This window comes from Syngnathus scovelli, chromosome 11 (assembly GCF_024217435.2).
Source record: "Syngnathus scovelli strain Florida chromosome 11, RoL_Ssco_1.2, whole genome shotgun sequence".
NCBI classification, from domain to species: Eukaryota; Metazoa; Chordata; class Actinopteri; order Syngnathiformes; family Syngnathidae; genus Syngnathus; species Syngnathus scovelli.
This window is the reverse complement of record NC_090857.1, coordinates 2447024-2458978: the sequence shown is the minus strand read 5'-3', so window position 1 is coordinate 2458978 and position 11955 is coordinate 2447024. Positions and strand designations below refer to the sequence as shown.

General features: G+C 46.0%; 1 protein-coding gene and 1 long non-coding RNA gene across 3 annotated transcripts; both read left to right on the top strand.

Moving 5' to 3' along the window:
* The first annotated feature begins 1687 nt into the window (after positions 1 to 1687).
* LOC125977346 (uncharacterized) lies at positions 1688 to 6229 on the top strand. 2 transcript variants are annotated; one of them, XR_007484606.2, is made up of 4 exons: positions 1688 to 2270; positions 2649 to 2718; positions 2851 to 3076; positions 4012 to 6229. It is a non-coding gene; the product is annotated as an uncharacterized lncRNA (long non-coding RNA). The 2 variants fall into 2 exon arrangements; XR_007484605.2 differs by having other exon boundaries at positions 1694 to 2718.
* Positions 6230 to 7102: 873 nt separating this feature from the next.
* On the top strand, positions 7103 to 11494 carry mych (myelocytomatosis oncogene homolog). Its single transcript, XM_049733717.2, has 3 exons — positions 7103 to 7736; positions 8913 to 9475; positions 10070 to 11494. Exons 2-3 carry the CDS (start codon positions 8920 to 8922, stop codon positions 10603 to 10605), a joined length of 1092 nt encoding a protein of 363 aa, XP_049589674.1. The 5' UTR covers positions 7103 to 7736; positions 8913 to 8919; the 3' UTR covers positions 10606 to 11494.
* The last annotated feature ends 461 nt before the right edge of the window (positions 11495 to 11955 follow it).

Genomic DNA, 11955 nt, shown 5'->3' with positions numbered 1-11955 from the left:
TCCAATGAACAAGAAGAAGAGGATGGTCTGTTGAAAATCTACTTGCAAGATGTAATCCAATCCAGGACTTTCCTGGCAAGAAAGCTAGGACAGATATAGGAATCCTGCAGTTGGTCACAGGGGTTCCGCAGGGCTCCATTTTGGGTCTCCTCAGGGTTGGCTGCTGCTAAGTTTGTGTTCAAAGCAGTCGTCTATTGTCACACTTGAACTCTTCCACACAATTGAATCATCAAATTCTTCGTTGGCCTTTTATTTTTTTTAACTTTTGCTGACCAAAATGAGAAGCTGCGTTTGGTTTGGCTATTTCCCAAGGTTGCGCGGAATGTGACGGGCCTGTAACTATTGTTCCCCCCCCAGTACGGGAATATTCCCGGCGCGTGGCCGCAGAGACCACCGTGTGGGGTTGCTTCTGTGACGGCTTCCAGTGGTTTGGGTGGAGCTTGACAAGGAATTCTTGACAGGATCGCAAGCGTCTGTCTGTCTTACCTCGGGACGCTGGGGAAGGAATCCATGTGGTTGCCATTATCGTGAGAATTATTCTTTCAGTCAGCTAATCACCTCTAAATTTGAAACAATATTTCACGAAGTGTAAAACCCTAATTTGAAATATGGCTTAAAAGTAGTTATTCTTGTTTAACGCCTTAACCTGATCTTAAAACCCCGGATGACAACCCCAACCCTATCTTGAAATTGTACTTTTAAATCCTTTTGGACTCTTGTTTACACCCCTAATCCAATCCGGAAACCCTAATTCAAAACCCTAACTCCAATCCCTGCTTGAAACGTTTTTTAAACTGGCATCAAGCCTTGAAGCCCTACTTTCGAAACCATAACATAGACAAGCCCGAATCCTTGTTTTAAAACTCATACCCAAAGCTCAAACTATAATTAAAAATTGCAACAATTGAAATCAGAATTTGAATTACAGCCAAACCTCTACATCTGATTAAATTTAAGACTTTTTCAACATACGATGTGAAATTTAATCAAATATTTGACTCAACATCTGAAGTAATTCCCAACGTACGACATCATCATGGTTAGCCTGCTAGACGGCATGTCATGATGAGGTGATGATTTTCTCACAATTAAAACAAGAAGTTATAAGAAAACCTGAGCGCGTGTGAATGATCTTGCAAAACAATGTGGCCGTAAAAACGTGCCAACAATTTCGACGTTCATGAAGCAGAAGGAAGCCCTCAAAGCATTCAAGGGGATCCCCATCATCTCTAAACGTGGCAGCCCTGAGTGTTAACTTAAATTCGTCAAAGTATGTCAAAGTCCACCAATCAACACCGTCTGTCGTCATCAAATGTGTCGAATGGCCCAAAAGTCGAACCATTTGCACTCCAAACCGTGCTTATGTCATAAAACTTCAGCACAGCTCAGCGAGAATAATGAATTTCTACTCACTTTAACTTTTTTTTGTATTTTGGGGGATTGTGCCAGTTGAGATAATCTTCCAAAAACCTGGGCTGGATTAGGAGGAAATCAGTTGCACTGTGTGTGTGTGTGTTAATCAGTAGTTGTGTTCGGGCAGATAAGTGAATCCTGAGTGATGATCAGACTATCAACGGTAAACAGAAATCACACTGTTCATCCCCAGAGTGCTATCAGCAGCTACATGCCCCCCCCCCCCCCCCCCCCCCCACACACACACACACACACTTGAAACCCAACCTTGAAACCATCATCGGGGACAACTCTAATTCTGTCTTGAACCCCAAATTAAAAACCCTAATTTGCAAGTGTGACCAAAGCCCAGGCATTGTTCTGAACCCCAAGCCTGGCTGGGAACCCAAGTTATTGCAGCTTGAGGCTCTAATTAAAAAAAAAAAAGCTATTTTAACATATTTGGGGGAGAATATTCCCAATCCCAACACACACAGACACACAAACCACAGACACACACACACAGAGTGAATCAACAGGAAGGCTGCAGGAGACAAAATGTTCCTGCAGTCTGCAAACGCATCACTTCTCCATTCAGTCTGCTCGGAAGCCTCTCGTTTGCCGTTTCATTCATGACTCGGAAGAGGAAGGGGCCTCCCGGGGCACCCCCCACCCTGCCCACCCCGCGCTCTGGCTCTTCCTCTTTCTGCCGCTGAATGATAGCGAGCCTTATCTTGATCGTTATGCCGCCTGTGTCGCAAGTGGTATGGAGGACTGCGGGTTTGTTACGCCACACCACTTTAGACAAACGTTTCTTACCGCATATTTCTTGTTGCTATTGCTCAATGAACGAGCGGTTGATCGTATGCACCATTGAGGTAAATCGACAAACAAAAACAGATATAAAACTTTGACCTCGGTTCTGCTAGCTAACACATAGCACCATAGACGGGCTAAAAATATTAAAATCCGATGAATAAAAACGATTAATTGATTTCCAAACTCAATTCCTCCAAAGTGTCATGGCATGTCGAAGCCTTTACTGTTTTCTCGGTGCTGTTCTTAATTCTATTTTCCTTTTTATTTTGTGAAACTGGAACACATAAATTAAGTTTGCATTCTTTAAAAGAGAAAGATGAGATGGGACATGCCTTGAACTTTGACCTGTTTTACTCCCACTTGTCCTCTCCACCTGTAAAGGTTAGCTTTGCCTCAAGTACCTTTCTCAACTTGTTACCTGTGAACTTTGACCTCAGGCGACCCACCGAAGGTCACGCTCAATCATTACCAAAATGAAGCAGCTGCCTGGCGAGCTCCTTCACATGTGTAAGAGGATCAAATAAATGTGATGGAAAGTATTTTTGTGATTTATCAGTCTGACCCCGCCCATTCACCTTGGAAACGTTAACCTGTTAAGCCAACAAGACCCTGTGGTGAAGCTCAAGTCTGTATGTGTAGGTTTGCGAGAGCTGGAGGAGCTACAAAGTCACGACGAAGCAACAGACAACTCCCAGCCCAATGAGAAAAGCTGACTTGAGCTCATCGGGCCAATCCGACGACGCACATGCGAGCGGCATGTGAAGCCGCGGACGGCACAGGACACCGTCCCAGAACAACCGCAGAAGGATTCTGAGAACTTGAGGAACGATCAAGGGGAGGAGGCGGGCTGGAGTGGGAGAGCCAGGTTAGTGCGGTGGAGTGGTGTCACTCGCCCGCGTTATTTTTAGGCTAACCAGAAAAAAAAGGAACATTTCTGCGCCGCGCTGCAGAGGGAACTAGTCCCTGTTGAACTTCTTGGAAAGCAACATATGCAACTCTGTTTGCTAACCAGAACAGCAGCACCCACTGAGGCACATGAACAGTCTTGATTTGTCTGACAGCCGTCTTCTGTTTCCCGTCAATGAAAACAAATTGGTGTAACAAACATCAGTTGCTGTCACCGCTTTGTTTCGATAGACTGTAACAGTTTGAATTGACCGAGCAGAACGTAGACATCCATCCTTTTTGTCCCGCTTGGCTTCTGTATTCCATTAGCCGTTAAGTTCAGACACTGCAGACACATTTTGACTCTTCCCCTATTTGGCAGATGTGTACACATGCACGCTTTTGCACACATGCATTCCTGCGCAGTTCCCTCTCTCCATGACTGGGCCCGAAACCAAGAACACACCCCCTTCCTTCTTTATGCACACTTGTAAGGTACTATTTACAATATAAGAATGACTCAAATGTATACTAAGCTAACATATGTTGCAATTTGAGTTCAGCTACAGCTATGGCAACTCCGTATTTATGTGTTGCTAAGATACTCACAAATGCTACGCTAGCACATAGCAAAACCAGAGCAGAAAAAGTGAGATTTGACGTCATCTATTTCAAATGAAACTTAACCAAATGCTAACACACTAAGAGTTGGTATGCTAACCACATACGCAGCACTGAAATGAGGGTTGACCTTTCGCACCGCTTCTCCTTGCACCCCCACAGGCCTGACTGAAAGTAAATGTGCTACCATGTCACCAGCTATCGGGTGGACGCAAGGCGACACCGCTTGCAAATTTAGGCGGGAATGCGTTGGCCGACGTCCCCCCGACTCCCATTCCTTTTATTTTATTATAGGGGTGACGTTGGGCTCGAAGTACCCGGACCGGTTCCCAGTCAGTCGCAGGGGACAAGACCGGTCAATCCCGCCTGAGACCTCCGGGGCGCAGCGTGAATCCTGAATGGCAAGCTCCTAGCGCATGAAACGTGAAACCGTGATGATGAAATCGGGACCTTCCTTCGCTCATGCCGACGCGGCTGACGTGGCGTCCGCTCGGCACGTGACGGACGAGGTCATTTGGCGCCTCCTCCGCTTTTCCCAGCCTCGAACACAACACGAGCGTGAAATGGAAGTGTGCGCTTTCTTCCTCTTCATGGAGGATGCGTAGTAAAACTGCAGATGTTTAACGGTGGGCGGGTCAACATCTGCAGCTCCGCTCCGGACGGCATGTGCGGGGTTCAACGTCACGCGCCGGCCCTAGCCTAAAAGAGCAAATACCAAATCACAGCAGAGGTTGTCTTTGGACACTGCTCACTTGTGAGGCGATCAAGTGAGCCCCAAATGAAGCCTAACTGAACCCCCACATGAGCAAGCGGTGGGCGACAGAGGCATGGAAAGTTTCTCCAACTAACCTCACCACATGTAACCATAACCCTCCATTGCGCACCCGAACTGCCGCCCCCACCTTTGCAGTCCATGACATCAGCCGAGCTGATCTGTCTTTCTTTTTTCAGGTGTACCCCCCCTCCAAAGTATGTCAACAAACAACCTCCTCCAACATTACTCGATGTAGAAACATTGGAATGCACCCTTGAAATGTTTTTCCTTATTCAAGGTCTACGAAGAACCATCAGTGTGAGTCACACTCTCAAAATGGCTTTATTTTAGACCATGTTTGATATTTTCCATTTTTCTGAGAGGGAAGTGAAGAAGCTTCAGACGTGAGTCAAGTTTAAAACGTCTGCTTGTCGCGACAAAAAATAAAAAACACGTTTGTTGGCATTTGCTCAAAACAGAGACGTCGTCCTGACAGGAAGTTCTATGTCAGTCCAGTTCGAATTTGTAAAGGCCATCAATTGAAGTGAGTCTACTCCCACGAGCTTGTTGAGCAGACACCGTCCTGCTCTCGGCTTCAGGTTCGTGCGAGAGGCTGCAGTCTAATTAAAGCATAACTCAAGCACGCCGACTGCACGCAGAGTCCTAATAAGGACGAGATCGCCGTAGTGGTGGGCGCGTAGCGCACGAATCCGTACGCACTCCCGCTATGTGGCTGCAATCCCACCCTACTCACTGCTACAGAGTTTAGCAGGCCAAGTGGGTTCATTCACCCCTCACGCCACATTTCATTCCATCCGTGAGGTGAATGAAGCTGGACTTGCTTCTAAACCGAAGCCAAAGCCTAATCCGACCTCTGGTGACCTGGCTCTGACCCTCTATGTGACCTAACTCCGATCTGAGCACATGTTATGAGGCAATATCTTATGATTTATTTTCAAATTTAACTAGCTTGTTAGCAAGACTTCTCAGTGGTGAGTTAAATTTAGAAGACATTTTTATCACTCTACGGGGACTTGAACCCCATTTGCTAATATTACCTAATGTGACCTCTCTGACCCCAACCCATTATTAGCACTCTTAAGTCTAAAACGAAAATAATTTGAACGTCAACCCTAAACCTTAGCCCAACTCTGCCCTCAATCCAGTTGTATATTTGCATTCATAGCACGATTCACAAAGAACACGTTGTGTCATGCAGAATTGCGCCGAGTGGAAAGCAAACAGATTTCATGAGCCGCCGCAGATTTGCAGCCGGGAAGCCGGCGCATGACAGCGCCTGCTCCCCACTGAAGTCAGTCAGTCAGTCAGTCAGCCTGTAGGTGGCACATTAACCCACTTCTTCACTGGGCCGCCTCCCTTCTTTGTGTGAGAGAATGCGCCTCCAGCCACGCCCGCCACCTCGCCCCGCCCCGCCCCTATCACAAATCTGGAGCACCATCTTTAATTGGAAAGATCACGTTGCAATTTGCTACCATTTAGGGAGATATAAAAATCCATTTGCACCCAGCAGAAATAGCTCCCATGTGTCAGACTCCCTGCAAGGCTGCAATTATGGCCTCTTTATATTTCTATTCTACTATTATGTCTATTGTGGGCTACATGCAAACACAAAGCATATGCATGGCGTACGCAGCACGTTGTGTGATGGGACAAACATGTTTGGCATAAAAAGTAGCTTTAAAAAAGTCTTCTCTATTTCAAAAATATAGTCATGAGAATACAATTGATGAAAATGAATGCATTTATTGTGTTATTTTAAAGCAAATAATCGTGTGAGACAACGTGCAAACACACAACTAGCGATATTCAGTTACAGCGAAACTAATTTATCTTGAATAACACTTGACATTAAAATATTGATCATTTTTAAAACAAAAAAGATCATTTTAAATCAAATTAACTTCTTTAAAACGAGTCAAATTATCTTTAAAAACAATTTTAATTTTTTATTAAATCAAATTGTTCTCATTTAAAAGAAATAATGAAATTATATATTTAAAAACAACAACGAAGGACCAAATAAATTTGATGTTGTACTTTAATGATTGTTTCAACAACTTTTTTCCCCCTCAATTGTATTTTGGTTTTTCCCTCCGAAGAGGGTTTTCCAAACTTGAAATGAGTAAAAATGTTCTGGGTCATTAATTAGAAAGCATTCATTCGTACGAGCTCTTTTATTTAACATCTCATAGAAAGACCATTTCCTTTTTAATTTTTTGACATGCATGTTTGGAGACGTGCATATGTGGCGCACAAGTTGCAATGCGTATTTTGGGTCCCAACTAGTGGTAGCGGAAGGCTTGGCGTCTTCTCGCAGCTTGGAGCATGCCGAGCAATCACGTGCAGTGGGGCCACGCCAGCTCCAATTGGCTGCACGGGCCAGCACGTGTCTATAGGACAGAGTACCCCCATTATGTAAGGAGGCAGGTAGTAGTAGTAGTAGTAGTAGTAGCAGTACAAATTATTATTAAATAAAATATACTTTTGCACGCTGAAGTACATGCAGAATTTAAAAACCTTAAAGAACTCAAAAATCTAGACACTTTTGCTTTTTCAATTTCGTCTTTATTTGATTTTTGTATAAAACCTTTTATTATATTTTGCATGCGGTGTTGCAGTGGTGCTCGGTCAAGTACTGCCACTTTAAATAACGACGAAAGCAACAGACAGGCGTTGGCGAGAGACAGACGGACCGACCAACAGACAGGCAGAGAGACACCCGGCTTCTTCTCCCTTTCCACGTGTGAATGTGCTAACGTTTACCGCCATCCTTTTCTTGAATCCCAGCTTGCGCCAGTATCCTTGCGCCGGCGAGACGAACTAGACCCAGCTCCCACGATAGATTCAACGGTGCCGCTTCTTCTGCCACGTTCCTGCCTAGACCCGATGCAAATCCCTATTCATGCCAATGATTAAATCATCGGTACTGGGTCGGTGCATCGTGGGTAACGATTTGGCGCGGATTTTTGCGGACGCACACCGGCGAGCCACGCCGAATAAAAGCGCTGCAGCCACGTCGGCCACACCCACTTTATGTGCGAAAAGCTAGTCGGTAGGTCAGGACAACTCTCCCCGCACCATGCTTCCTCTGTCCCGGTTCAACTTTACACAACAGCAACTGGTCTTCACCGCCAAGTAGTCGCCGTTCTCCTCGGACCGTTCCTTTTGCTTGGACTTTGACCTCCGTGGATGTTGTTCTTCCACTTTATTGAAATTCGACTGTCTCTTTGAAGCTCAACTGCCGGTAAGAACGCCCGTTTTTTGCCTTGACGTCGAGTAGGTTTATAGAGTCACTGACGACAACCGGTGCTGCTTGATGGAAAAGCTTCGGGGATAAATCCTCACGCGTGTTAACATGGAGTGTAACGAGCGTGGCTTTTAAATGGCAGTCGCCGCGTCGAGAAATGTGTAGCGCAAACGCGCCACTGGGTGTCGTCTGCGTCGAAACCACTCTAGGAAAGGCTGAAATTTTCACAAGCTGCTTGATTACTCGAATCCACGCCACGCTATGCAAATTGTTCAAAATCTTTTTTTTGTTTAATGTGTTGTAAAAGAAATCGGCGTCAGTTTTTGTGGTCAAAACGCCATGAAATTGCCCCGCAGTCGCACACGTGGATCCCGTTTCACGCCGCACTAGGGCGTTCTGTAAATCATTGCGGAGGAGCCAAACCCTCATTAGAAAATGCGCATTTTTTTGTTCGCTCCTTAATTGCTCTGAAACTGCGTCTTTCTATGCAAATTAAGCGATACCTAGCTTCGCCTTTTGTCATGGAGAGAAAATCGGCGTGGACGTGTTTTAGTGAAACTTTAAATTTTCCAAATACACTCTATGCGTGCATCCTGTTTGCACACAAGGGCGTAAAAAAAAAAAAAAACTGGACCTCCATTCATCCGGATACATAAACGTAGTACTCGTGTGTCTGCGTGTCTTAAATGCATTAACCCCAAACAGTGTGGCTTTGTCCACGGCGAGCATAAAACGCATCCATCCACGCAGCATGTGATTGTGACATGACCTCCACGCCCTGCGGACACGCGCCTGGTGGCTTCAATGCGTCTGGGTGCAAAACTATCACGAGTGTGTGCGTGTACAAAGTGAAAGTTGTCATATTTTGACCTCTTTCAAGTTTTTGTTTGAAACCGTAAATTGTGGCGAGAAGGTGCTGCTGACCCCCCCACCCCCAACCCCTCTTCTCCAGCTGTTGCTCTGACGTGGTGAGAAAAGGGTGTGGCCTTCTTTCATGGGTTAGCAGCCATGAAAGGAGTGGGTGGAGTCTGAGTGATGTAAACATGGAGAAAAGGCAGCCCACTTGGAGTAAAGCTCACTTTTTTCGTCGACTTCACTTTCACTCTTGGATTTACTTGCTTATCTGCATTTTAAGATTTTAACTGTGATTTTCTTCTTTTTTTTTGTCTGTAGTTTGAAGATGTTGCAAAGCTTCGCCCAGTCGCCGGACTGGCTCTGCTCGGAGCCGCTGCTCTTTGACGAAGAAGAGATCTGCCAAATTCTGATGAAGGACCTGCAGTCGCTGCCCACTCCCCCGCAGTCGCCCCCCATGAAGGAGGGCGCCGCCGCCGGGACGGCCAAGCCCTTTTCTAGGGGAGACCAACTGAGCTTTGTGTCCGACATCCTGCTGGAGGAGGACTATGACACGCACCTCAACTGGAGCACCTACTTACACGGCAAGCTGGGGGGCGGAGGTGGCGGGGGAGGGGGGCCGCCACTCTCCCCTACATTGGAGGAGGAGAGCGGCGAGGACAGCCTGTGGCGCTGCCTGGTATCGGACAAGTGCCCGGAGGAGAAGTTGGCAGCGGCCGTACTAGGCTCCAGCCCGCTGCTTTCCGACATTGACGGCAGCATCTTCGAGGGGCTTGCCGGCTCCACGCTGGACTGCCAGAACCTGTTGGGGGGGCAGGAAACGTCTGAGGTCACGTCTGACTACTACTCTGCCGGAGTGTCCACGTACTCGTCCAGCGACTCCGGTGAGTCCAAATGTTTCGCTGCTCTTCCAAAAGCCTACACACACATACACTCCACACACATGCTTGTCAACATAATCGTTTTTTAAAGGCGCTATGGGCGGAGTCTGAGCTGGTGACTGACAGCTCGGCTTAAGTGTGGGTGCGCGCGTGTGCTCCGTCCATGAACATGCCATGACTCATTCAGTTCTCCGGCATTACTGACTGTTAACCACACGGGAAGTGGTGAACCGCTTTGGTCAACGTTGAATTTATTTCACTCATTTCTATCATGAGAAAACAATTGTAGGGAAAAGTTTTTGTTTCAAATTTTGGAATGAATGAAATCACTTCACCTGTATTTTAAATGTATTCTTGTTTTACAGTTTTCTGAATGACGTTAAAAACAATTAGAATATTATAGATTAAAATAGAACATTTGACCTCATCGAAAAAAACATGTTAAATCAGTATTTTTTTTTTTATTCATGACTTAATTTCTTTACTATATTTTTAATCATTAAAATACCTTTCCATTTATTTATTTTTTAATTCAAAACATCTTGAAATAGCTTTTGGGCCACTTTTGTGTTAAAGTCCTGACTTTTGATTTTTCAGATGAGGAGATCGACGTGGTGACAGTGGGGCGCTGCTCGTCGGCCCGCCAGCAGAAGCAGCAGGACGAGGAGGAAGAGCGCTGCGCTCTGCGGCGCCACCACCTGGAGATCCAGTTGCAACACAACTACGCCGCCCCCCGCCCGGCCTCGCCGCCGCCGCCGCATTCCTCGTGCAACAAACGCTCCCGCCCCAGCGCCCATCACGCCTTGCCGTCGACCCGCCACCACCAGCAGGCGTCGTGGCGGCACCCGGCCGAGACAGAAAATGAAGAGGAGCGGCGGCGCACGCACAACGTGATGGAGCGGCAGCGGCGCAACGAGCTCAAGAACTGCTTTGTGCGCCTGCGTGACAACGTCCCCGAGTTGTCCCGCAACGACAAGGCCTCCAAGGTGGTCATCCTGAAGAAGGCCCGGGACTGCATCCATGGCCTGGAGGAGCACGACCGTCGGCTGCACGCCAAGCGGGACAAACTGCGTGCCAAGCAGGAGCAGCTCAAAGCGCGCCTGCGGCAACTCCGGACATCCGCACGCTCGTGAAAGATGGAAGGAAAAGAGACTTTTTTTTTTTTTTTGTACAAATGACTTGACGTTTTGCTTTCAGGAATGAGGAGCACGTGTATGCACAAAGACAGACTTTTCAGTGGACTTGAGACACACACGTTGCGATGCCTTGGCTGCTGACTGTTTAAATACGCACACATGATGAACGAGGTCAGTTCTTGTTAGTGAAACTTGAACCTGCACGTCTCGGCAAAGCTCGGCACTCTTGCATGTGGAATTTCAGGGTGAAGCAAAAAATGAGGCTGGGCAATTTGGGGTGGGAGGGGGGGACAGGCAGCCCCGCTTCATCCCTGCTTCATCGTGAACTTTCACATCAAAGGCCAAATTTGCGAGTCATGCCTTCAGGATGTCTTGTAGCCATAGCAACCACCAATCCCTCCGCCGTCACCTTTTGATGGCCTTCGGGTTTTTTTGGGGCAGGTCGAGTTCTTAGAATTTTGTGTCAGTCATTTATGGACAAAAAGCTACCTCCGTCTCAACAGCCCCGCCTGTGACCACCTTCATCGCCTGTACATTTTTATTTTTTCTTTATTTCAATGTCCATTCTGTTATTGTATTTTAAATTATTTTAAGTTGTGCTTATTCTTTTTCTTCAATTGTTTGATTTAGTTTTGGTTGTTGAAAAGTGATTTTTTTTTTTTTCGCCTTTTCATCAGCACCTTTTTTTTTTTTTTTTTTTTTTTAATCAAAGAATGACAGTTGGCAACTGTGCCTGCATGGATTCTCTACATGCACATACAACGGTTTTGTATTGTGCCTTTTTTTCCTCCTCAGGAATGTAAGAATATGAAATTCCCAAAATGTACCATGTTTTTTCGACTAAATGATTTTGCCTATGAATTAAAATTTTTATGGTATCACTTCATGTCAGTTGCCTCGTGTGCTCTCTTGCAACTTTGTTGTGCGTAGCTCAGACTAGGCCAAGCTAGGTACATTCCTGCAGTAGAATTTCTTCTTATAATTTTAATCCATCATTAGATGAAGACTTGATTTCAGAAGTTTTGACGTTTATCACATTGATTTAGAAATGTATCTGAACTTTGATTATTTTTCCATAGTAGATTGTTTTTCTTATGAAATTAGGACCTCACGTGACCTTAAGTTTGGACTGTGGTCCAGTAAAATCTGATGCTTTTTCTTTTTAGGTGGTGTAAGTGAGGAAAACGATAATCGCCAAACTATCCAACATGAGTCCAAGAAGCGCTTTTCAGCTTTTTCCGCCAGAAAAACAAGATTTGCCAGCGTGGTCTCAGGAGGCCAAAGTGTGAGTAAGGCTCCTGCCTGCACCGACATGACAATCATGTATTGTGCAAACATCCATTACCA